Source organism: Emys orbicularis, chromosome 8, assembly GCF_028017835.1.
Source record: "Emys orbicularis isolate rEmyOrb1 chromosome 8, rEmyOrb1.hap1, whole genome shotgun sequence".
NCBI classification, from domain to species: Eukaryota; Metazoa; Chordata; order Testudines; family Emydidae; genus Emys; species Emys orbicularis.
The window spans coordinates 105,902,585-105,929,472 of record NC_088690.1 but is presented as its reverse complement, the minus strand read 5'-3'; the positions used below and the strand labels follow the sequence as shown (position 1 = coordinate 105,929,472).

The following is a 26,888-nucleotide window of genomic DNA, read 5'->3' as shown; positions in this document are numbered from 1 at the left end:
GGAATTCCTGTTAAGTTACTGATAAAGTAATGCACCAAGGAGTATTGCATAGTGCAGGTTAAAAACAGGGTATGTCTACACTTACGGAGGCGTGTAGAGCACAGACACTGCATGCACAGCTAGCATGGGTATAAATAGCAGTATAGATGGTGACGCACAGCTTAGGTGAGTAGAGAAGAGAGCCTGACGTGCCTGAACCCCCAGGATGTACACCCTACACAGCTCTCAAAACGCCCTAGCAGTGCCTCCCACGTCTACTGTGCTATTTGTAGTGAAAGGCTCCAGCAGTGGGGAGCTGCCAGAGCTTTTCCTTGCTGCCTCCCTGCTGCCGGAACCTTTCACTGTGGTGTGTAGTTACACTGTGGTGTGTACTGCACGCCACCATAAGTGTAGACATAGCCTGAGAGTCCGAACTCCTGGATTATATGCTGCCAGAATTGCTACTGACCCACTTTTTGCCCATGGGTAGATCATTTATCTTCTCTGTACCTCAGTGTACCCATCTATGAAGCTGGTTATAACAGTACAATACATTACAGGGGTCTTGAAAGCATTATATCCATTATTAACATCAGTGGATATTGAAACAGTCCCTAAGGGATTTGTAAAAACAAAAAACCCTTGCTTCGCTCATTAACGCTATCGTTAACCATTATTTTTCTTTCCTCTTCACAGCCCAGCTAATGGAGGCCGTACATGCATGGGGCCAACCTATGAGTTCCAGCTTTGCAGCACTCAAGATTGTCCTCAGCAGTTTGATGATTTCAGAGAGGAGCAGTGTAGACAATGGGACCCTTACTTTGAATATCAGAATACGAAACACCACTGGCTCCCATATGAGCATCTCGATGGTTAGTAATTCCCATCTTGTTCTAATGTTGTCTTAGCAAATTTAGTCCCAGTCTGATAGCACTAGAGACAGAAATTCATTGTCTAACCATGAGGTGCCACCTGGTCATTAACACTGCAGGCTTCCCCAGGTCCACTTACCAATGTGCATCAACCTGGTGCAGGAGAGAGCCCCTCTTGGGGTGAACAGACAGTTCTACTTTCCATGCTGGTTCAATCCCTGGCTCCTCTGCTTGTGCTGTCAGCGACGTTGCAGACCGTTGATACGGAAGCAGGAATGGGTTGTTAGTTTGTTACCTTAGTGTGTTGAAAACATGATGAGGGAGATAAAAAAAAACAAATTTCAGACTTTACGACAGTCAATGTTCATCTTTAAAATCAGGACATTTAGTTCAATTCCTTAGTATGGATTAAGAGTCCTAACAGGCAGCCAAGTTTTAAAATTTTGGCCTCAGCAAAGAATGGATAATAGAGTTGGCCACATCTGGTTTCTCAGATCCCAATAGAGGAAAGGCTCTTCTTAAGGTCAATCATAATGCATTCAACTTGAGAGTTGATGGGAACCAGGAGTTGCTGGCAAAATGCCCATGTAGTTCATTTGTCTGAATTGCTCCCCAAAACAATTTTCACTATTGCTTTACTTGTTTCTTCCGTTCTTGTGCAACCTGGGATTTTAAGAGGAGCAGATGCAGATAGCTTCATCGCTTCATTTCAAGATGTACATTTTCTTCCACAGAGAGGGGGAGAACAGTGTGGCCCACAGACCTGTGTGTAAGAAATATTCTTCTACAGCCTGTCCCACTGAAGCTAATGGGATTCTTTTCATTGACTTCAGTGGGCTTTAGATCAGACAACTACCTGGTCTGCTCCATTTTTATATCAGTATATCTTGTTTAGTTAGGGGTGTGATATTTTACTGAAATAATTATACCATCTTATTCCCCTTCCTGGACAGAAATAAGGCTACAGGTGCCAGTATAACTGCATCCACATGTGGGGGGCTGTGCCATTTAACTATATACCAGTATAGTTAAAGGGATACAATTTTGGTGTGTAGACAAGCCTTAAATTCATGAAAGTATGATAGAAAGTGCAGTTCTAATACAATCAGGGCCACACACTACCCTCTTATGAAGATAAGTGCATATAAATTGAATATTTTAGTGGATATACTCTATTCATAGTCTGGGAGCAACATACATTTTTATCTTACCCTGTCTTTTCTCTAGAGAGTCACTTTGGCAGATCTGCCTAACGTTAGGGTCTCCATCTCCCTACATTTGGCTAGCTGTTGTCTTCCTTGTGTTAATCCCATCAAATGGGGACAGCTCTATGAGTCCTCTCCTTCTAAAATGCTCTGTTCAATGCCATAGCCTTTATCATACTACATGCTAACACATCTTCCTTTATGACATCCCACCACTTTTTCTTGGGTTGGCCTCTCCATCTTTTTCCTTCAGTCTTGCTCTGTTGGATTCTCTTACCCACATAGTTGTCAGGGCTGCGCCTTACGTGACCAAACTGTCTGAGCCTGCACTCCCTCACTTACGGGTGTTACTTGGAGCATGCCTCTAACGTATTCATTCTTCACATGGTCTGTCTTGCTTACACCACTCAGCCATTTGCATTTCTGTGGAACAGATCGTTTGCTCGTGGTTCTTCTTTGTTGCCTAACACTCAGTGCCGTACATTAAAACTGGACGGGCCATCATTTTATAGACTTTCCCTTTTAATTTTAATGGTATCTTCCTGTCACACACACCACCACTCATCTCTCTCCATCTGAGCCTGGCATTTATTATTGTAGCTCTAATTTCCTCCTCAATTTCCATATTTTCCCAGATTCTGGAGCCCAGATACTTGAAAGTTTGTGTTTTCGGCATTGTCTGCCCATCTAGTGTCAAGGATAATACTTCCGTGTTCACATTATTGAAACTGCATACCATACTGCATACTGTTTCTCCTCTCCTTATTTTGACCCCATGTCTCTCCAACACATTTCTCCATTTATCAAGATCCTCTTTTAGACTGTCCTTCTCCTCACTGCATAGAACGATAGCATCTGCAAACATCAGGCCACCAAGCTGCTGCTTCTGTAAATTTGGTGCTTTGTCTCCTGTACTGCATGCACATACCTGCATGCTTGTGCCTTTTGGACTGTGTGCCCACAGGATGGCATACAGTGGAATAAGAGCCCACCATATGCGACTAGTCAATGGGCAAAGCAAGAGATGTGTGTGAAAATGGGATACAAAGAAACCATATTTGAGGCCCTAGGTTTATTCAGTCCTTAACCAGTCATTTCAGCTCTGTTGCATGTTTTCAGCTCACCCAGAACAGATTAGAAGAAAGAAATGCAATGGTTTGGCTCTTTGCACACATACTGGTGGTAAAATTACTTTATTCATGGTCTGTCTTGTTTGATGACTTAAGCTAGCGTAGATCCAAGCACTGCAGTAGTAGAGAATTACGTTTTTGTTTAGGAGCAAACAGTCCAATACTCTCCTAAGAGTCTTTGGAAGCCAATGTCACATACAGTGTTGAACTGTCACTATTCAAGGGCAAAATCTTATCTGCTTTTTCAGTTTTATATGCAGCGAGTGTGGGTGAGCATTGAGACAGAATTCCACCCCTTGGGTAGTGGGGCTCTGAACTGCCCAAACGTAGGCCAGATTGCACAGTACAGAATGCAGCCCCTTAAGAAGTAAAATGGCTTCTATGCCTACCCTGCATTGTTAACTCGGGTCTGTGGGACCTGACCTTGTGCACTCTGTGTTTCCAACTACTGCTTGAGCATCCACACTGCAATTTAAACTGCGGCTTACGATTGCTGGACCTGGGTCCCAGAACCATGCTAATGCGTCTGTACTGCACTACACAGATCTCCTGACTCGCGTCTGTGGCTTGAGTGCTGTCCACACTGCAAAATGGCAGGGCTTGGACCCGAGTCTCAGGAGGGCTCGGGCTCTGACCCGTCCCTCGCCCCCCCCCCCCCCCCAGCAGAGTCCTATGAGCCAGGTCCTGAGTGCTTGCTGACCCAAGTCAGACTGATTTGTGTGTAGACAGAAGGTGGGCATGGGCTCAAACCTGAGTCAGAGCCTGGGCTCAGTGTGCAGTGTAAACTCAACTAAGTCACTAAGGGTATGTCTACACTGGGGAAAAAAAAAAAAAAAAGCCACAGCTGTGAGTCTCAGAGCCTGGATCAGCTGCCTTAGGCTTGTGGGGCTTGAGCTACAGGGCTAAAAATAGCAGTGGAGACATTCCCAGTCAGGCTGGAGCTCAGGCTCTGAACCCGGCCAAAGAGGTCAGTTTAGCTGGGCTCTGAGATTCACAGCTGTAGGTCTCTTTTTGCAGTGTCGACAAACCCTAAGATACAGTCCCAAGAACAATCCATTGGTTCTTTTTTATCCAGCAGTTTCCAACTGAGCCTTTGTAGAATAATGATAATAATTTAGCATTTATTGGATGCGGACAGTGTGCTTGCCGCTGTATGAAAGATGATGCAGGCAGATAGCTAATCCTGCTGCCATTCAAACTGACATTCATAGCTTGAGCAAATGAGCTGTTCAAGCTTAACAATATAATTTGGGGCATTTTGTCTTCTAGCTAAAGAAAGGTGCCAACTGTACTGTGAGTCCAAGGAGACTGGTGACGTAGTGTATTTGAAACGAATGGTACATGATGGAACCCGCTGCTCATATAAAGATTTTTATAGCATCTGTGTGCGAGGGGATTGTTTGGTAAGTAGCATCACTCCTGATGCTTCACTTTTAACATTTTTCAAGACTAGCTGATGCAAAAACTATCAAAACAGTCACTTGAATGTTCTTCTCTGAGAATGAATATTTAAGTGAGTGCCATTACGCTTTGGGCAATGGAGAGATTTCATTACAATTACTGTCACAATATTGTGTGTGATATTTGCAGTTGCCATCACTTTGCATGGGAATTGATTCCAGCAGCGTCTACCTACACAAGTAGTAGTATATGCAGTGTTTTTTAAGATGAACCGTGACCGTTAGCTTTCAGTGAAGCTTTTCCTTCATAAGGTTTGATGACGATGGAACGTATAGTGAAATATGAACATACAGCAACTTTTGAAGAAAGTGGTGTTAAGAGGTAGCTGATGTGTATGCTGTATCTATTTGATCTGGCTATAATCACCAACAATTTGTATAAATTGGGATCTGCTATAATACATCAGTATTTTAAATTACAGTTTGCAACGGAATTATAGCCCTGATTCAACAAACCACTTCTGCAGGTGTTTAACTTTAAGCAGGTGCTTAAATCCCAGTGTAACTTAAGCATCTGTTTAACATTAAGCACAGGCTGAAGACCCCTGAGTTAATAGTGATTCTTTCCTGAACCAGGACCCTAATGAATCACAAAATATATTTACCTAAGCTACAATTACTGTGATGACTGGAAATGTGTATGTTTACCAATGTGCACTCTAGGGAAGTACTATAATTTTTTAGCTAATATTAAAAACCTATTTTTGATATCTGAATCCAAGGATCATTTGAGTTAAAGTTTGGATAATCACGTAGCATTGTCTTTCCTCTCTGCTCACAGAAAGTTGGATGTGACAGGGTAATAGGTTCCTCTAAGCAAGAGGATAAGTGTGGTGTCTGTGGTGGAGATAACTCCCACTGCAAGGTGGTGAAAGGAACGTTCTCCAGGGCACCAAAGAAACCAGGTCAGTTCATTCAAGATGTATTGTTCTGGGTGAATGATTTCAGTGAGTTCTCTTGTTTGTTCACTCTGGATCTCTTTGCTACCATGACACAAACAGGCCCATTGCAGATAGTTTTAGGCTTAGCTATCCCAGCAGACACTGTCAGGACTTTATCTTTGAGATGGGTCTGGAGTCTGGAAATATGTGAAGAGCTTTTCCAGGTTGTCATCCCTCTATGCTAAGATCAGGGCCTATGCCTGCCACAGTTGGCACAGGGAAGTGGTTTTAATGGTTCCCCCCGAAGAGACTTCTAGACCGATTTGTGTTGCAGATGTCTTTGCATACTAATGTAGCTCATCTATTGAATCTGATTCCATGGAATGCTATGACAGTATCTTATCTCCAGTCATTACCAGTCTGGAACCTGGATGTCCTCCTCTTCCACATTGTGTGTGGTCACTTGGGGAGATAAGGAACCATTTTGGTCTGAAGTGGCATCAGTTTGCTGATGACATTCAAGCTGTTTTTGTTAACCCAGAGGTCACTGTCTCTTTCCTCTCTCGTTACCTGATGGAGGGATAGGAATAGCATAATTGCTTATGCCCAGCTTGCTTTAAAACATCCTGAATTTTGTAAAATAAATCCATTTATATACAGTAAAACAGACTTGCCCTGTTTTTATCATATTGACCAGTTATTGTTTTTTTTAATATTGCAATAAAGGGTACATTAAGATGTTTGAAATTCCTGCTGGTGCAAGGCACTTGCTTGTACAAGAAACAGATGCCACCATTCATAATCTTGGTGAGTATTCATTTGTGATATATTTTCTGTACAGGCTTAGTTTGCTTCTCCCCCACCCCTCAAGCTTGTAATGTGTTTGTGCATTGGTCTACGCGTAAGAACCCTCCTCCCTTTACATGCACAAACTAGGAAACTTACTAGAAAATTGGATCCTAATTCCCTCATGTTTTATTACTTAGCACCTTCGCAGGATGATCCCAGAATCAGTGTGTGTCTGCTGCTATATGGGGTGATGAATTTCATTCGAGGATGTGATAGCATTTGCATTGTCTTCACGTGTATAGTTCACAATATGCATCCTGTATTCAGCTTCTTCCCAGCTACCTCCAAAGCATAGCACTGTTATTCTCTCTGTTTCAAATTCTGCACCATTGTTAATAGTAACGATGCTAGGATGTCCAATCAATTACAAAATTTAGACAGTAATTGAAATCCTCTCCTTACAGTGCAATGGGATCAGTGAGAAGCAATGTCTGATAGGTTGTTATTAATTGGAAGTGGATTCACAGCAAATGGCTTGCTAATTCTGCTATGAATCATTACTTCTCTTTAGTAAATGCCTCCTTAAAAATGCCATTCGTTGCCCCCTGGCAGATCAGAATGGTGACCAATTCAGGAATCGCACTAGACTCATTCTTCATTTGGGGTAAACCACTTGCATTAATATGACCACCCATTCCCCTCAATCTGCTGCTTCTTCACAAGCCTATACGTACTGCTAATATAATTATAGTTCAGGACCCTAGACTGAGCGAGGCACTGAGAGAGTGAGCCCAGGAGAGTGTGGACATTGGGGAAAAGGGTCATTCCTGAGAGGAACAGGCTGCTCAATCTGCTGTTAGTGAATGGAGTGGATTAAAATGTATATAGTGAATAAAGAAACACTTTATCTTCTAACTTCAACACAAAACTTAGGTCAGCCAAGTACCATGGCACAAGATAAGCCACTTCCTTCATCCCCAGTATAAAGGGGGGGGGGGGGGTAGAAGACCAGCAACAGATAAACCGATGTGTGGTGTTAACTATTTTACTGCCCAGGCTGAAGAACATATGACCGCTTTCCATGTGCCCAGATGTTCCCTACCTGTACTCAGCACAAACAGCTCATGACTCTGAATCCAAGTGCAGCAGCTTCAGGCTGTGTTTGCTGGACTTGAGGGAAAAAGAGACCGAATTGTTGATAGAAGCAGGATATAGGGATATTGTAGAGCAGGCCCAACTCAGAACTGGTCCTCCACTTGGGGAAGCTGGTTTCATCAAGGGGGGAACAATGTGGAATGGAGGAAAGACTCCCTTAGATAGGACGCACGTTCTAACAGATGGAGGAGGCTGATCGTTGCTGCTGCAACAAAGAGGTTACTCCAGGGGATGGGGATAGAGATGTGAAATGCAGACAGGCTTCAGTGATAGGAATCAGTACATGGTGCCAGGAGATCCACTTGGTGATGGACATCTAGATAAACACCATGGGATTGCTGGGATACACGTTGGTACCTGTATTTTAAGGGGGTGGAGGGTTGTAAGAGATGTCTGGGAGCTGAATTTAGTTTTCTAGAAAAAGTCTTGTGTCAAGACTTTCCCTTTTAATTTTCTCTAAAATGCCTCTAATTCCATGCTCCGTTGAAACCTTAGGGTTTCAATGTATGGATGAGTATATGGAGCAAAGAGGAATAGTTTACATTCATTAGGCACCTGGGAACATTTTGGGAAGGGAAGGTCTATATAGGGAACCAGACTGCTGGTGCATAAATTGACAGAGGCCTAAATTTTCCAAAGTGACTGGTGCCTGGGGATGCCTCAGTTTTTGAAGCACAACTAGTTACATCTTAAAGAGGCCTGATTTTCAGAGGAGGAGTACACAGTGCTTTCTGAAGATCAAGCCCTATTAAGATGTCTCAAAATGAGCCCCTGAAATGGAATCACCCAAAATCACTAGCCACTTCTGAAAATCTTGGCCAGTGGTTGTTGGTTTATTTAAATTATGAGGTGGGGGAAAGCCTGAAGGTGCTGAGGAGCACTTGAGTCAGATGTACACAGGGATATCAGTAAAACAAAGACCACTCCAGTCTCTGATAGTAGAAGATAGGACAGAAATTAACTGGAGAAGGGATGGGTTCAGATCACAGGGGTGTATCCTGGAAAAGTAACTGGAGCAAAATACGAAGAGATACAGGGCCAAAAAAAAAAAAAAAAAAAATCCACAGAAGACTGTGTGTCAGAGTGAGAAAACAAAATGAGGTAAAGCAGAATGCCTAAAAAATTCTCTCTCAAACCAGTGAGAGAACTGGGGAAGAACAGACCTTGGTATCCTGGAGCTCTTTCAGCTAGCCTTCTACTGAAAAAATATTAGAAATGAGATGAAAACCCCAAGTATTCATGTTTGTTATGTTACTTCTAGCCATTAAGAATCGAGAAACAGGGAAATTCATTTTAAATGAAGACAACTATGTACCGGATTCTAAAGTATTTGTTGACATGGGTGTGGAATGGGAATACCGGAATGATGACGATAGAGAAACAGTGCAGACCATGGGGCCTTTGCGCAGTGGTATAGTCATTCTGGTAAGTGGCTTGAAAACCATCTTCTGTGGAAGATACTGTCTGGGTTACACTGAGTCATAATGTTTTATAGTATATTATAGGTTCCTTTTGTGAAACACATTAAGTCGTCTGCTTTAAGAATAAAAGTGATGTATTTTAATCCCTTTCCAACTCGCTCATTACCACTTACTGGAAATGTGTTTAACAGAGACTCCAGGGTTGTGTGTCAAGCATCTGACCTCCCTGATTATTTCCTGTGGATGGCCTAGAAATCATCACTCGCTAATGGATATCCAACTTACTAATCACAGCTGAGATGTGAACATTAAGAAAAAAAATCAGTGTAGCACATCATAGTCAGATGTACATTACCCTTTAACAACATCTGCACCCATTTTTGAAAATGTCTGACACAGGATCCTTTTACATAGAGGGTCATTTAATGGGGTCTCAGGTGGTTTAGTCCAGATCAGAATTTTAATTCACAAATCTTTCAAACTCTGCTCATTATACTGTACATCGTAAAATAGTAAATGCAGTGTAAATCCTGTGGGCCAGACCCTCCACTGGTGTAAATTGACAGAGTCTCACTGAAGCCAGTGGAGCTGTGCTGATCTACACCAGTTGAAAATCTAGCCCGCTGGAAGAATAAAAATTACATTCTCTAAGGGCCAGATTTCAATACCTTTACTCATGTGGAATAGCGGTCCCATTGGCTTCAATACTATAGCGGAAGCTGGCTCTAAGTCATTTTTTATGTGGAAGCTCCATTCCTTGGTTAGGTAATGAGTTTATTATTCATAGCACTTGCAAGACCATCGTAAGAAAGGTTGTGTTTATTGCAGAGGTTATTACAATTCTTTCCACCTGTTTTTTTTAGTTAATCTTCGTATTTTTATTAATCTTTGTTTTTAGCGGAATCACAATTATCATTGTACCCTAATTTTTCTCTCCTTTAGAATAGGATATGGAAAAATTTAGCGCTTTAAAGTCAATGCAACACTGGCAAGAAAAATCAATCCAAAGCAGTGACGGCCTATTTAAATGTGCAGTATAAGAATCCCTGTGTTCCAAGGATACAGAGATACTTAAAGCAAGAACAGCTCTAATGGGGTTAAAACATTTAAAATTCTTGGGGGATGTTTTTATATCTGTGTCATGATTGTCATTGTAAGATTGATATAAGCTTTTTAAAGGTTTTATTTTGTCTTGTTTGCTGACTAGGTGATTCCTCATGGTGGTGCCAAGGTTTCTTTGACTTACAAATACATGATCCATGAAGACTCCTTAAATGTAGATAACAACAATGTTTTGGAAGATGATTCAGTAACGTATGAATGGGCTCTGAAAAAATGGTCGCAGTGTTCAAAGCCCTGTGGAGGAGGTAAAAAAATGAACACATTTAAAACTGATGAAAGGAAATACCTTTTATTTTTTACATAACACAATTAATCTGTGGAATTCATTGCCACAAGATAGTAATAAGGCCAAGAGCTTAGCAGGATTTTATTTAAAAAAAGGATTACACAAATAAAGAATAAGAAAATCCATATTTGCATTAGACTGGAAAAAATGTGTAAGGAATATTAACCACCATGCTTCTGGATACAAGCTGAACACAAGCATAGGGTTAGGAACAAGCTTCCTCTTTGAGCAGCTTATCCCATAACTGTTGGGAGCATCCCTTACTGCTCTTAGAAACAGGATATCTGGCTGAAATGGACCTTTGGTCACATCTGGTATGACAGTTTCTTTGTCCCTGTCTGTTACTGAGAAATTGTACCAATTATATACGAGTTGGCTGTGTGCTGATGAAAACTAGCATGTCAAAACTTCAAGCACGTAACACAAATCACACCCATTGGCAGATGAATTCCAAATCCTTTGTGTCCAGTGATCTTAGCCTCCAGTTTAGGGATCAGTGAGTACTAGACCCTGATCCTGATTAATGCTGGTGACCAGCGGTGCCTGGAGATAGGAAGTTTCAGCTGCTGTGCTGTTTGGCTGCTCTTTTAGGTGTGCAGATTTAGAGGACACTGATGAAACTTTTACCCTTGTAATGCCAAGAGGTGCCCCTTTAAGAACATAAAAACTGTCATACTGGGTCAGACAAAAGGTCCATCTAGCCCCGTATCTTGTCTCTGACAGTCGCCAGTGCCAGATGCTTCAGAGGGAATTAACAGAACAGGGCAATTTAGCAAGTGATCATCCCCTGTCATCCAGTCCCAGATTCTGGCAGTTGGGGTTTTTGGGACACCCAGAGCATGGGATTGAGTCCTTGACCATCTTGGCTAATAGACAATTATAGACCTATCCTCCATGAGCTTATCTAATTCTAATTGAACCTGGTTATACTTCTGGCCTTCACAATATCCCTTGGCAATAAGTTCCACAGGTTAACTGTGTGTTGTGTGAAGAAATACTTCTTTATGTTGGTTTTAAACCTTCTGCCTATTCATTTCATTGGAAGATGCCTAGTTCTTGTGTTATGTGAAGGGATAAATAACACTTCCCTATTCGCTTTCTCCACACCATTCATGATTTTATAGACCTCTATCTATATCCTCCCTTAGTCGTCTCTTTTCTAAACTGAACAGTCTGTGTCTTTTTAATCTCTTCTCATATGGAACCTGTTCCATACCCATAATTATTTTTATTGCTCTTGTCTGCACGCTTCCGGAAGAGTCAGTTATTTATTGTGATTATAGCTTTGTTGTGAGAAGACAAAGAGGACTGGTAGTTCTGGGTGCTAAATAGGTAGCTGCTTGTAATGAGTAGAGTAAATGCTAACCAGGTGCAATCTACAATCCTGTAGAATGGTCATCTACCTTCAAAATACGCCATTAGCCACTTCATGGACAAATACAATTTGAGTTGTGTGTAAGTATTGTAAATGCTGAAGATAAAAGAAGTATCTTTCTTAAGGTTATCAGTTTACGAAATATGGCTGCCGGAGGAAGACAGACCACAAGATGGTTCATCGGAGATTCTGCGAGACGATCCAAAAGCCAAAGCCTATTCGCAGAGTGTGCAATCTGCAGGAATGTTCCCAACCAATGTAAGCTTTGCTGTCCCTTAGAATTGGTCATAGCCCATGTCCAGTTAATGCTAATGGTCAACTGGAACGAAGTGCTTTCAGCTATCCCCATATACCTTACTACTCTGACACATGGCTATTTCAGATTAGGAGCCCTTCACCATTATTTTACATCATTGCCTATATAGTGTTATGCAATGACACAATGTCATTGCTAAAGTGTTGCTTGCAGAAACACTATTTCTGGGAATGACAGTTCCTGCTGATTCTGAGTTAGGTTGGGTCAGAAAAATACCCCCGTCTTGATCCAGACACTTGTATTCAATGGACCAGAAGTGAAGTCATATAAATTGATTTTACAGAATGTGAATTTAACTATATAAAAGCAAGCATATAGAGTGTTATTTAAGAGAACAAATGTCACACATTTCTAATACAAACACCAATAAAACTCTCAGCATATTTTTAAAGCTGCAAAGGTCAGGGACGGGAATGGTTTGGCTCATGCAAGTTTTTGCTGAAACATTTATGTTGATTTCCATGGATATCCCAGGACAGCATTTTAAGAGGTTATTATTTGTGCTTCCTTGTTGTTGTATATAGTAAATTATTACGGATGTATTTATTCACATTTTACAGGTGCTTTTTTGACTGGCAGCAAGTTAACCCTGTCACATGTAGGACTCACATATTTCCCCTGTTGCTACCGCAACAAGTAAGGAGTAAGTTGATCTACAGCTTTTATCTCTGGCAACCAAGTCTAGATTCCAATGCGTGTGATGAATAACTAGACAATACCAGCCAATATTTTAAAACTCCCTTCCAAAGACAAACACCAGAGAAGGAGAAGTCAAATAACTCTGCCCCATCAACACAACAAAGATCATGGTTTTACAAGTTTATTTACCAGCAATGACTTAATAACCACAATTAGAACTCTCTGTGTAAAGCTACAGTCTTCTATTACTCAGTTATAAGCTCCTTTCTGGGAAGTAAAACTATAAATGAAAGTAAAATTAAATTACACATGCACATGAACCATAAAATTCAGATACGGATTTCAAAGACCCCAAATATAAGGGTGCTTGGATCTGGAGTTTTAGCTCAGCCCATTATAGAGTTATTAGCCAGCTACAAAATTAATATCAGGATCTGGTTCTAAACCCCCAATGTTTGCGTAGTCTCTGATCCAGGGTTTTGGTTGGGCCCCTCTCTAATTAAACTGGTAAATTCATTCTCACCTAGAAGGTGGCTTTAATCCTAAATGGGGCCTGGATTCAACCAACATTTTAGGCCTTTCCCCACAGAATATTTTTCTCTCAACCTTCCCCACTTTCAGATGGACTTTTCCAGCCTGACCTCCTTCTCGTTCATAGGCGAGGCAGATTTTGATTGGACTCCTTAGCACTGAAGCCAACAGAATAAAACTGTAAGCTGCGGCTCCCTCATAATTAATGGAGGATCATTGAAACTCAATTGTCCCTGAGATCCTCTTCCTATATATGATCTTGTGCTCCAAGGATTGTTGCCTTACTCCTCTAATCTGTAATTTCATAAAATCAGAGGTTAAAAACAGAAGAGATGTATGAGGTCACCAGTCCATCTCCTGGTCAATGCAGGACTATTCCCTACACCACCTTTTCTAGTGCTTTGTACAAACTTTAAATGTCCCAAGTAAAGATATTTCCATCAGCTCCCTTGTGGAACTCTTCTACTGCCTAGCACATCTCAAACTCAGGGCATTTTTCAGTCTATATTTATATTTAGTTTATGCCAATTGTACCTGCATGTACCACACTAAATAATATCCCCTCTTCTTGGTTTTTGCATCCCTTAAATATTTGTGATCATGTGCACCCACTTTGTCATCACTTAGCCCACCTTTCAGAATTCCTTGTAAATATCCTCCAGTCCCTCACTCCTTACACTTTGTCACTATAGTTCTTGCAAAATTGTGCCCAGAATGTAATACAGTGTTCTAGGGGCAGTCATGGAGGAGTTTTCAGCCATACCACATTGCAAAACATGGGTAAAATTTTCAAATGTGCCTAAGTGTATGTCTACACGGCAAAGGAAAACCTGTTGCTGGCCATGCCAGCTGTTTCATTGCTGGGGAGACTTCTGGGCTAGGGCTGGAGCCTAGGCTCTCGGACCCTGCAAGGTGACTCAAGCTCCTCAGTCATTTTTGGGGAAAAATGGGACTTTGGCTCCTAAGTCACATTGACTTTCAATTACATTTACACTTCTAAGTACCTTCGCTACTCTTCAAAATGGGACATAGGTGCCTGAGGTACTTTTGAAAATTTTGTCTGCTGTCTAATTTGCTTTTCTGGTTCATCTGTAGATAGATCAGCGCTGCTGCTCTCCAGTTCCCCCCTCTCACTGGGTATTGGTGTTTGGGGTTATTTTCCCCAGTTGTATTTGCTTGTGTTTTTCCAAGATGAATTTCACTTTATTTTCTTCCCATGTTTCTAATCTCTCTTGGTCCCTGGGTATTATTTCTCTGTCCTCCCTGGGCCTCACAGCTCTTCTCATTTTAGCATCAGTCAGTTAACTGAAGTCAGCCACTCTGACCATCACCAAGGAAATTATTTCTGTGCATCTATAGCTAAATGTCCCCAGATCAGCTAGGCTGTAATAGTAATTTTTAAAGGACTATTTATTGATTTATTTCAAGAGACCCTTATCAGATCTTCACAGAACATTATGGTACTCAGTGGTATGGTGGCAACATTGTCTTCTGCCATTGTGAAAGAAGGTGAAACCTCACTACTGGGAAGAATGAGCTCAGAGTTCTGTGAGGGGGAGGGATAGCTCAGTGGTTTGAGCATTGGCCTGCTAAACCCAGGGTTGTGAGTTCAATCCTTGAGGGGGCTATTTAGGGAACTGGGGTAAAAATCTGTCTGGGGATTGGTCCTGCTTTGAGCAGGGGGTTGGACTAGATGACCTTATGAGGTCCCTTCCAACCCTATGAGTCTATGAAAACTGTATTAGAAATATTACATGGTTAGCAAATATCCTGGGACCAACACTGCACAGCATCAGCAAAACTAAATTTCATCTGCTCTGTGGCTAAGCATCAAATATACCACAACAGCTTCCACTGTAGAGAGAAAGCACTTCCCCTTTGCAATATTCTTGGTGTCTAATGCTGTGGGGAGATGGTATTTAAAAATGGATTAAGCTCTGGATCCAACAGAGATGGATCAAAGAAGTCCCCAAAATGATGTTGAGCTTTTTGACGCTCCCTCCCTCCCTCTTCTTTTCTGCCACGATCTAATCGTTTCCCCAGATATTCCTCTGCCTCCTTTGTGGCCTTTAGTAGCTTACTGCTTCACCCTGCCCCTCCACACAATCCCCACGGGAGGAGAAAAGGGACCTGAGGCATTCTGATCACAAGGCCTCTAATTTAGATTCTACTAGAGACAGTTTTCTAAAGAGAAACAGCTTTTGTAACAAGGACCACATAGAAAAGAAAAATAAAAGTGACATGTTATTCTCCTCTTGGTTATGCACGCAACTTCTGTTAGCACTAACGGGATGTGTGCATCTGCATCAAAAAGGGAATGTATACCTACAAGAGTCTCAGTATGAACGTCCCAGTGTAATCAAGCTGTCTACATGTTCTGTACAATACTGAATGCAGAACAATACAAGACGCTGAGTGGTTAATATTCTGTTCTTTAAAATATTACTGCGGGGATTTAGGAGCCCTTAATGTTGCTCCTAAGATAGACTGGATATATTGCTTTGAAGTCTTCAAAATTACTTGATGAACAGCTCGGTTCTGGCTTTCAGTCTTCTGGCAAATGAGTCCATATTTTTCATGGTTCTTCTAGGGGGTTGGTTGAACTGTCACCCTCTCTGAGTAAACTCATCTGTAAGAATTACAGCTATAACCCCATCCTCTGCCATCGACAGTTGTTTTAGTGGTTTATCTCCCTGTTGGTTTCAGCATGAATTATTTAGGCTATGTCTACACTACCGCGGTAAGTCGACCTACACTACGCAACTCCAGCTACATGAATAACATAGCTGGAGTCAATGTACCTTAGGTCGAGTTACCGCGGGGTCTATACCACGGAGGGTCGACAGGAGAAACTCTCCCGTTGACTTACCTTACTCTTCTCATCGGGGGTAGAGTACAGGGGTCGACTGGAGAGCGATCTGCTGTCAATTTGGCGGGTCTTCACTAGACCTGCTAAATCGGCCATTGGTGGATCGATCTCAGAGCGTCAATCGCAGCTGTAGTGTAGATGTAGTCTTATTAGAGGTTTACGCATAGCTACTGTTAGGGAAGCTGCAGAGAAATTGTTCTTTTCAGTTCAGAGTATCTGCAAAAGACAGGTCTGCTAAGATTGGTATCCAGGGATCTAACATGGAATTATGATGTTATACATGTAGATGGGATTGCTTATATTTGGAAACATTCGCACACCAATAATTAAGTCCTTATGACTTCTGATTCACATAACTAATTGCATTAAACTTGAGAAACTTGTAGATTTTGAGTGAAATTTTCAAAAGCATCTGACTTAGGACCCTAAGGGCCAGATTTTACAAAGCTGCTTAGGAGATGCCAAAAGATGCAGAATGGTGCCTAGTGAGATTTGAAAGGCACCTAATTCCCTTTGGCTTTCATTGGGAGTTAGGCCCCTAACCTGCTTATGCAGTTTTGTAAATCCCATTGGGTACCTGTCTGTATCTTTAGGCTCCTAAACAGTTTTGTAAATCTAGTACGAAGTCCCACTGAACATCAATATAACAGCGAATGAAAGTCAATGGGACTTAGCTTCCTAAGTTGCTTAAGCCGTTTTAGGCTTTATAGGCGCTTTTGAAAATGTTACCCTTTAATACTGGAGAGAAAAGGTGGATGAGATAATATCTTCTGTTGGTGAGGGAGAGAAACTTTTGAACCACACAGCTCTCTCTCACCAACAGAAGCTGGTCCAATAAAAGATATTACCTCACCCACCCTGTCTTTCTAATATCCTGGTACTGACAAGGCTACAACACTGCATACGACCACTTAATACTACTTTATCTTAGGGCTGGTTGGTTTTGTTTGTTTTTTAACTTTTGAAATAGTAAATCCGTAATAGGTATCTGGACAGTGCACCAAACGTGGGCCTGTAACGAGTAGGGGCCTCATTAGAGAATTCCGAAGAAAGAGAAGTTAAGTGGAAATATTCACGTTGAGATAATACTATGAGAGAAAAAAATAACATTTTCCTTTTTCTTTTCCTAGCCCTATCAGTGATTTGTGTGTTTGGTCTATTCTCTCTGAAGGTAAACAGAATTTATTGTAAGGGTCTCAAAAGGAGCCTAAAAGTGTTAGGTGCCCACATGCCATTGGAAATCAATGTAAATCGGGTATCTAACTCCTTTAGTCTCCTTTGCAGATCTCAGCCCTTTTACATGCAGTCCTTAAAGGACCAGCTTATAACCAAAATAAATGAAATGAAGTAATATTGACGCCTTCATCTCAGAAATAAAGAACCTCTAATTGTGCCACAGTTAGAAAGCATTACTACACTGGTGCCCCAGGTGAACTCACATGATACAATACTGAAGTATGGTAGGAAGAGATATGACCTTCATTATAATGGGTTTCATGCCTCTGGCTGTTATGCTTTGAACTACAGTATAATTGTAGCTGAGCTGCCATCTACTTACAAGAATTTAATAATCCTGTGCACAGAAAAAAGTTGAGAAGAAAGCAAGTTATTGTGAGATGAGTGTAGGGAGGGCCTCAATAGGAGTAGAAAGGTGCAAGCTTTGAAATGGGTATGCAAATGTTTCTCCCCAACCTGCTTACATCTTTAATATTAAAGACAAAACACCTCTTTTGCCAGTTGCACATATGGTGATAAAATACACAAATTGGATACAGTTTTGTCAATGATAGAGAGCACTGAATTCAAAATGGTGGTACTGAACCGCTAGACACCAAAAATAACTCTACAACGGATGAAATTTCACATTGTGCAAGTCCAGAGCATTAGTCTTTCAATGCTATTTTTCAGAATAGACAGTGATTTCTCCTTATTAAAGAATTAATCATGTAACAAATTTTGTTCTGGAACACCTCATTTTGTATTATGCCAGTGCAAAAAATTCTGAAATTCTCAAAAATGTATGTGCATGTGTGTTCCCTTTTCTTTTTATAACCTATCTGAGCCGTGTATGGCAAGATTTAGCCAAGAGATTTAGAATTCTTCTAGCTTCCCCTATATGCAAAGTTCAGTTTTATCTGATATTTCTTCAAGATCCTTTACAACACAAACCTGTCACAGTATTAACTGCTGCAGTGCTGGATCTAAAATATTAAGTTGATCGGCTAAATTCCTTCTTGCCAGTAGCTTGCTTGGAATGGTAAGACACACTAAATCAATCCTAATTACAATAGCCATAAGTGCTACCACAAACAGACCGACCGAAGGACCCATATTGCACTCTTTTTCCAGTGCAGAAGACACTGCTTGGATGCATTTAGCCCACTTACTGTCAGCTTCAGTGCTGTGGCTAATTCAGCCCTCCCAGAACATTTAGTAATTTTTACTTATCCTCTTTCATTTACTAGATTGGGATCAAGATCAACATACTGCTAATCCTGAAATTTAAGAATTATAGTTCAATAAATATTTTTGACATGACTAATGTATGAGAGAGAGAGAGTTTTACCTCACATGTCCTGTTTTTCATTAACCAGATGGGTTACAGGAGATTGGGAGCCCTGCAGCAAAAGCTGTGGAAAAACAGGATATCAAGTACGTTCTGTACGGTGTATCCAACCCCTGCATGACAACACAAATCGTTCTGTTCATACCAAATATTGCAACAATGATCGTCCAGAAGGCAAAAGGTCTTGCAATCGAGCACTTTGCCCTGCACAGTGGAGGATAGGACCCTGGTCACAGGTAGATAATGATCATAAGTAATTATAAAATATTATGAAAAATATGATTGACAAAGCAGGGAAGGGGGAGTCTTCAGCGAGTTGTCCTGTCCTGCTACTGCACTGACTGGAAAACGTCTGCTTACCAGTGTAGAGCGCAATATATCCACCAGGGCTAATTCAGCCTAGAAGGTGGGGGTAATGGCAGTATGGACAGCAGTAAAACACCTAGCAATTAGTTCAGAAGTAATGCTGTTTGATTTGGCTCCCATGAGCCAGATCTTTCCGGTCTTGGTTGCAGTTTCAGAAAGAAAGGAATTGGCTCCTTCAGCATTTCTCTTCTGTTTGTCACTTCAATTATTTCACCAAATGACACTGCTCGGAGAAAAATAATACAATAGATTTGTGTCATGCCTTTTTCTTTTTTCCTTAAAGTCCTTTAGGGACATGGCTGGGTTTTTTAGAAGTGTCTAAGGGAGTTAGGCACCCAGCCTCATTGCAATTAAATGGGCATTGGGCATCTTTGACAAAGAAAAGCCATTCTGAGGGAAGGATACAAGTATTGAGTAAAAGGGATTGCAGGCTAGTTCTTCCAGTGCTACTTTTTCCATACAGAGGTGTGAGGTACCAAGCAGATCCAATGGTTCTAGCAAAGTACCAGGAGTCGGGCGTTCTAAGCTTCCTATTCCTGGCTCTTCCACTAACATAGTGTGCAACTTTGTAAGTGTGCACTTACCCTCATTGTACTCAGTTTCCCCATGTGTCAAGGATTTACCAACTTCCCAGGAGCGTTGCGAAGCTTGATCTATTCGTGTTTGTAAAGGTGCTCTGAGCTCTTCAGCTGGAAGGAGAGATGCAAGTGTAATGTAGTGGCATTACATGTCAAAGTACTCAAATTGAAAAGATACCATACATCAAAATTATCTGTCATGATGGTTCTCCATGAAGCAATTTACAAAGTGTAGCTGTATCTGTAGGAACAACATTTGATTTTAGACCAACGGGCCATAGGATTGTGTTTTTTTCTTCGGGGCTTTCATAAGAATTGTAAGCAATACAGTTCAGGATAGATGCAGTGACTAGATGACTCTCATATAGTCTTATTCATATACTGCTTGGACTTTGAGCTCTTCTAGGGAGGGATCGTGTTTTCACAGTGGGCTCTCACCAGGGTTGGAGGGGTCTGTGAATGCTCTTGTAGTATGAATGTGATAACGTCGTTAGATCAAATTATGTACCATACATAGCTGGACTGTGGTCCAAGACAAAAAGAGAATTCCTAATAAATCATGTGCAAAAGATGAATCAAGGCCTAATTTGTGCATTTTCTCCCCAGTGCTCTGTAACTTGTGGAAACGGCACACAGGAACGGCAGGCTTTGTGCAGGACAAGAGAGAATGCTAGTGGCTATTGTAAAGATGACAAACCGGAAACAATGAGGATCTGCAGACTATCTCTATGCCCCAGTAAGCACTCTGCTCTTTGTTCTTGTGACTGGCATGTTTTGCTAATTTTGAAAACATTATTGCAATTAAATGTGGTTAAACAGTGAAGCCCTCCTTAACTGAATTCACATGCATGCAAGAGGTTAACTTGTATCCATCAATATGTGCCAGCGGTTTCGAGTGTCAATGAGATTGTGGACCTGTAAGTGGTCTGTGTGGCTAGCATACTTTCTATGCCTCATTATTTCACAGTGATATGGGACACTAGCCAACCCAGCTGCTATGATATTGCAGGCCAGAAGCCCAGAGAACCCTGAGGTGGAATTATGGGAACTGCTGCTGCACAGTGCCAATGATTCTGAGAAGTGTTGGGATTGGCCAGAGTATGCTGGGGCGGTACCCATTAAAAGCAGCCCTGTGCAGAAGTGGGCCTCTTCCTGCTCCATCTCTCCACCAATGACATCTCAGGGCTGTTGCTCTCTTCCTGTCACTTCTATCAAGACAGGTCATCTTTAGGAATTACCTTGTTTGATGTTTCAAGGCTACAATATATTTGTGTCCACTGAGCCTGTTCCTGTCCTCACTGGGTTTTTTGCCATTTGCAAATGTTGCCTGTGAGATCATTTAAAAATGATAAATTGTATCATTTTGCAGTTTATTAGCAAAACATCAGTAGAACTATTGAGAACAATTACTGAATACTAAGTATAAATATGGCCTTGGAGTTAGCCTGTTGACTTATTAAGAAGAGTATCACTTACATGTACCCTGCCAAAGATCCTAAAGAGTGCAGCTGTTAAACACAAATCTGATGACCCTTAGACTGCAGTACATGGTTAATACTGCTACTGGAAACTGGTACTTTTCAGTCTTCCTTCCAGGTTTGCTATTACGCTCCAAACCCAGGGAGCAAAAATTATTAATTAATAGCAAATTGAAAAAAAGACCTCAACTATTCAGTTATTCTAAAAGATACCAAACTAGCAACATTCTAGTCTCTCTCACTGCTACCTTTTCCACTCAAGCCAGCTCAATCTGATCCAGTTATGACATAGTAAAGCTACTGATGTTAATACATTTTGTGCTTACATTTTTTCCTCTATTCCAGGAAATGTTTCTGATCCATCAAAGAAAACCTATATGATACAATGGCTGTCAAGACCAGATGGAGATTATCCCATCCAGAAAATATCTTCAAGTAAAAGACCCATTTATAACTCTGCCTTTGCCCTTAAATGCATGCCACATCAAATGTGGACTTTGCCTTTTGCTCTTTTCTTCTCTATCTATGGAAAATTCCCTTGACTTTACCAAGTTAAATCTTGGGCTGAATCTTTTTTTTGCACTGGGCCCTTGGTGCGCAGTGTCTTTCTTCTCTGGAGCTCGTGCACCAATGATGGCGGAGGTCTTGGAGTTGTTGGATGTGTGAAGTAGGATCTCTGCAGTATGTTGTATGTTGCACTCCTCTGAAAGGGAGCTGGGGTCAGTTTGCTTGTTGGTTGGTGATGGTGAAAAAAGGCTTACTGGTTCATGATGTTCAGTTTGATAGCAAAACTGAGAACTTATTGTGAATGTGATCACATCACAATGATGACACGGTGTAGTGCTAAAGTTCTCCTTTATCTAAAGGCTCTGAATCTCATAACATGCTAGTTTTCCTTTCGGGGGTAGTTTGTTGGATGAAAGAATTCATTCCAGTTTCTGTTGCAGTGTCATTGCTTACTTATCCATGCTGCTCAACTTTATTCCTAACTTAATAACTGTGTTTGTTTTTGTGAAGAGCTTATTATTACAAGTAGCTCAGTTTCTGTTGATATTTTAAATGCTGCTATTGTGCTGTACGCTTTCTTCAAACTCCTACCTGTTTTGAATATTTTCTTTTCAAAAGCTGCAAGGTTCTTTTTTTCTGCATACAGTTTTGCATATTTTTCCTATGTTTTGTTAAATGTAAGTGGTCCAAGCTATAAAGGTTTGTTGTTGGTGGTGTTTTTTAAACATAGTTGAGGCAATATGACATTTTCATTGACTATGATGTCTCAAGTTGCTCAACATTGAACTACTTATGATCATTACATCCATTGGTCTTTTTTCACCATATGCATGTTTGACTTGATGGGTATGATTGTGTGTGTGTATGTTCTATATATGTGTCAACTGGCAAACATAACAGTGTGAACAACTACAGAATTACCTCAATTTTTATTGCTTTTTTTTTTTTTGCATAGAAAAAAATAAATAAATTTTAGAAAAATGCCTTAATATTTAAATGTAATGGCATTAAGTACCAGATCCAGCTTTAATTACAAACAGTACACTGGAAACATGAGTTAATCTTCATAAATAGCATTTTTACTTGAATGATAAAATATTGGAAGGAAGTAAATTTAATCAAAGGTTAATTTGCACAGTGCATGTACATTTCATAAAGAAAAGGTCATTATTTAATGTCTCAAAATTTAATTGCCATTGTTGCTTCACCTTATGTGTTTGTGTTGAAGATTTGGAATTCACTATGCATAAAACCATTTGTGACATCAAGTAATAGTAGAAACATATCAATTTTTAAACAGCAGTCTTTGAGTTACATAGTAAATTGCTACCTTATTCCACTGATCCTATACTTTAGAAAGGTGGCACTTTCAAATCTTTGGCTCTTCAGCAATGTAGCACTTCAAACTTGTCATTATCATGTGATCACATATTTAAATTTTGCTGTTAATATAATAATTTCCTGAAACATGTTAATGATTTACATGACAAGGTGAAAAGCAAAGACACATCCCTGGCACTGAATACTGTTATGTAAAATAATTGGTGTTTAACTGTATAAATATATTCATGACTGTTACCTTTAAATAGACAAATGTTTAGTGATGTTTCAAGATATGGATGGCTAGAGAGAATGGTGCAATAAAGGTATCTGGGCATTGTGCACTATGTCTATATGCACTTTGGTTTATCAGGGATATTTTATTAGTGTTTTGTATGTATTGAACATTAATATTAAAGATGTGCCAATTCATCTTGCTTTCCAATATTTTTTTAGACCAATTTAATGTGTACCAAAGTGACTTTGAAACTGACTTATTTTTTTCTTAGTGATGATTTGAAGACATACTGCCAGTCTGTCATGCATATTGCAAATAAAACAAAAGTTCAGCACATCTGACTATTTTGGTTTGGAAAGACAATATACATTTCATTTTGATCTTCATGAGTTGCAAGGTTTTGGAAATTTATTCATGTAAAATATATGAAACTAAACTTTTATTAGATACTGGAATTGGATTCTCGTGTAATTTTTATGCTTGATTACTGCATGTTTTTGCTTTAAAAAAGGCATTTTTCTAAAGAGGCGTCTATTGACTCTTATAATATATAGACGAGAATGGCTGTGCCTTTTGAACCTAAATTTAAATGTTAGCTTGCAGAAAATTCAACAGGTACTGTATATTTGGAAAAGCTTGTACTAAAGCCACATAGGGAAATATGTTCAAGGGGGCCTCAACATGATCTATCAAACTTGCTTCATGCAGAAGTTTTGCATGCAAAAACTTGCACACACTAAACTGCATCTGCAGGCTTGAAGCCGCTTTGAAAATTTGTCCAAAACTCAATTACTATTCTCCGATTCCCAGGAAGGAGTTCCTTCTGATTGGTGTCTGAGTTTATCATCTGAAAATAAACTGACCAATTAAAATAAGAACCATATTTTTGTTTTTCTACAGAAAATGCAATAATCAATGGATAAATGGGTTCATTTAAAGACAAGTAGTTTGTCTTGTCAATCAACCCTAGCTTTTCAAAGCAAGAGCAATAGTTATTAGCATATGTTAGACTGATATGTTTGCCAATTAAACACTATAACTCCCTATATTTTTAACTGAGCATGAATGAAGAGCTGACACCTATGCTTTCTAAATTCACATATTTCTGAATCTGCTGTGGTGCTGTAATTTGCTGCAATGTTGCTGAGAACTTAAATAAAAGGGTGGCAAAGTATGGTATCAGTAATGCTAAACATATGTGGCTTTATGTATATTCTGCAATCAGGTATACTGTGAATTAAGAAAAGTATTTGAAATTATATATCTTGTCCTATAAGAGTTCACAACAACTTCTGTTATCATTACTAGTCAATAGGTATGATTGTGTTCCCATGATAATGCAGGAACTCTCACCTACAGCTGGCTCCTGGGTTACTGCAGATGAGGGCCCCGGGGCTTATAAAGTGACAGTCAGCATTGTAGCTACTGAGAAAATAACTTGTCACTAATGATTCAAAGTGTCGTTCTAACCTACCCTCTTCCTCAGCACTTTCCCCCAGTCTGGGTTTATTTGGGTGGCAGGAATTAATGTAATTCTGTTAGCTGCAGTGCCCCAGTACCTCCTGGTTCTAGGCAAGGCAACAGTCACACTATCCATGCAGGGGGACAGACAGCGTGCAGTGACTCCTCTGTGGGTAAAAGAGAGAGAGGTGGAAAGCCCTAGCCTTCCACTGGCCAAGAACTACTGGTTAAAGATTGCACCCCAGCCAGTCTGCCCAGGGGTGGGGAGACAAGGATTTTAGTAGTTTCTGACTAGACTTGGATAAATGCTCTAGAATAAGAATATGGCTAACCCCCCTAATCCTAAACTTTGCCACATGCAGTTCACTGACCCCAGGATCTGGCCCAGTGCATTCATTGACTCATTCAGACTAGATGATCGAAATAATCCCTTCAGGCCTTAACATCTATTAATGATCCTGGTTTAATCTTTATTAGGCGTCTTCATTCCCTGATTTACAGAAGTCAGGGGTTTGCAGTGAGTCTCCCAGTCACTAATGTCAATGAGCACAGTTCTACCTCGCTTGTGTCAAAAGCTCACCAGATTCCCAGTTCCTCCTTAAAGGCAGAAAAGGTTTGCTCTAAAGTCTTCACCGTTCTCGCAGGCAAGATAACCATTTAGGAGATGCCGCCGCTTTCCGATTGAAAGCTAGGCAGCTGAGCAAGAAAGGACTTCCATGTCAATTATTTTAAATTAGAAGCTATGCACAGCCTCAGACAAGACTACGGCTTTTTGAAGCTCAGATATAGGCACATATGAGTAAGCCCAGGGCTGAGATTAGTGGCCTTTTACACTTGAATTCCTCCTTGTTTGTAGTTAAGTCACTGTTACTCTGCATAACAGCATATAAAAGGAGTGAAGGAATAAAGAGCTCCTGAGTATAATTTGTGACAGGCTTAAGGTGGAATTCTGGAGTAACAACATAGCATTAGTATGGTTGTTATACTTCACGACAATGCAGTGAACTCATGTCACCACCACAGCTTAGTGTTAATATAGCATAAGGGAAAAACGTGGGGTGCTTGGATTTATTATAGAGATGGGGCCAACATGCAAAATTCAGATCTGGCTTTGAGCACCCTAGAGTTTGATGGTGTCAGCATTTAGGGTCTCAGTTAGACCTGCTATAATTAAAAGGGTCCATTTGTCAAATTCCCAGCCCAGTTTGTATTTCAAACCCTGCCTCCATTGCCAAAGCCGGAGTGTGTCTGTTGCTGATTTTATAGGATACGACTTTAAATGCTCTTCTAGGATAAGACTTCCCCCACATGCTGTTTATTTACCTTTCCTCTTTTTTTCTTTCAGGGGAACGTTGCCAAGGAGACAAGTCCATGTTTTGTCGCATGGAAGTTCTCTCTCGTTACTGTTCAATGCCTGGTTACAATAAGCTGTGTTGCAAGTCCTGTAACATGTATAACAACATAACAGAGGATGATAATGTAACTGATTCTAACCTAAATAAGAACGACATTGAGGAGAATCTCCTGTCTACCCTTACTCCTCCTACTGGGGTGGTTGTCATGCAGGCTACTGCTGGTCCTCCTCTTGTTTCCAAATCAAACGCCACCCATTCCAATGCAACTGAGGACCATCCAGAAATTAATGCGGTAGACGTGCCATATAAAATAGATGGGCTGGACAATGAAGTACCGCAGCACAACCTCATCCCACGGAGGAGGCTGCCTTACGAAAGGACAAAGAACCAAAGAATTCAGGAGCTGATCGCTGAGAAAAGAAAGAGAGAGACTATTAGTAAGCGACATTAAAATGGAAATATGGCACAAACGACATTTTTTTCTCTTATAGAGATGTTACCACCACCATAGTAATGCCCATGTCATAAAAACTAGAAAAAGAAAAAAGCGGTGCTATGGCAGAAATGCCAAATTCTAATGCCTAAAACGAACAGAAATGTCAGATTGTTTCATAATGTTAGTATAAACATTTCAATGGCTAGGGTTACAGGGTGCTAGAACATACTAGTGCAATATCAGTACAGTATTTCACTGAAGCCAAACAAACCTATTACCTAGCCCAGATCAGCAGGTTTATTGATTATGGGCTCTTTTCACCCCTCAATGCATTGCATAACTCCTAGGGAATGTTAATGGGAGTTATATTGAACAGGGAGGAGAACAGATCCCATTACCTACAAATGCCTTTAATAGTGACAATCAGTTGATCAAGAGAAGCATTGCATCAAACCGTACATTAAATTACTCCCAGATTCAGGAAGGTATTTAAGAACATGCATGACTTTAAACATGCAAGTAGTCCCACTGCCTTAAATGGGACTATTCTCAT

At 40.5% G+C, this 26,888-nt stretch overlaps 1 protein-coding gene across 1 annotated transcript in view; it reads left to right on the top strand.

Moving 5' to 3' along the window:
• Positions 1 to 26,350, top strand: part of ADAMTS2 (ADAM metallopeptidase with thrombospondin type 1 motif 2) — a 268,328-nt gene extending 241,978 nt beyond the window's left edge. The window contains exons 12-22 of the mRNA XM_065408790.1: positions 676 to 851; positions 4,456 to 4,589; positions 5,428 to 5,551; positions 6,254 to 6,334; positions 8,733 to 8,896; positions 10,100 to 10,259; positions 11,801 to 11,933; positions 18,625 to 18,832; positions 20,147 to 20,276; positions 21,364 to 21,453; positions 25,890 to 26,350. Coding sequence (XP_065264862.1) covers positions 676 to 851; positions 4,456 to 4,589; positions 5,428 to 5,551; positions 6,254 to 6,334; positions 8,733 to 8,896; positions 10,100 to 10,259; positions 11,801 to 11,933; positions 18,625 to 18,832; positions 20,147 to 20,276; positions 21,364 to 21,453; positions 25,890 to 26,350 — 1,861 coding nt within the window. The remainder of the gene's footprint in view (positions 1 to 675; positions 852 to 4,455; positions 4,590 to 5,427; positions 5,552 to 6,253; positions 6,335 to 8,732; positions 8,897 to 10,099; positions 10,260 to 11,800; positions 11,934 to 18,624; positions 18,833 to 20,146; positions 20,277 to 21,363; positions 21,454 to 25,889) is intronic.
• Positions 26,351 to 26,888: the final 538 nt, after the last annotated feature.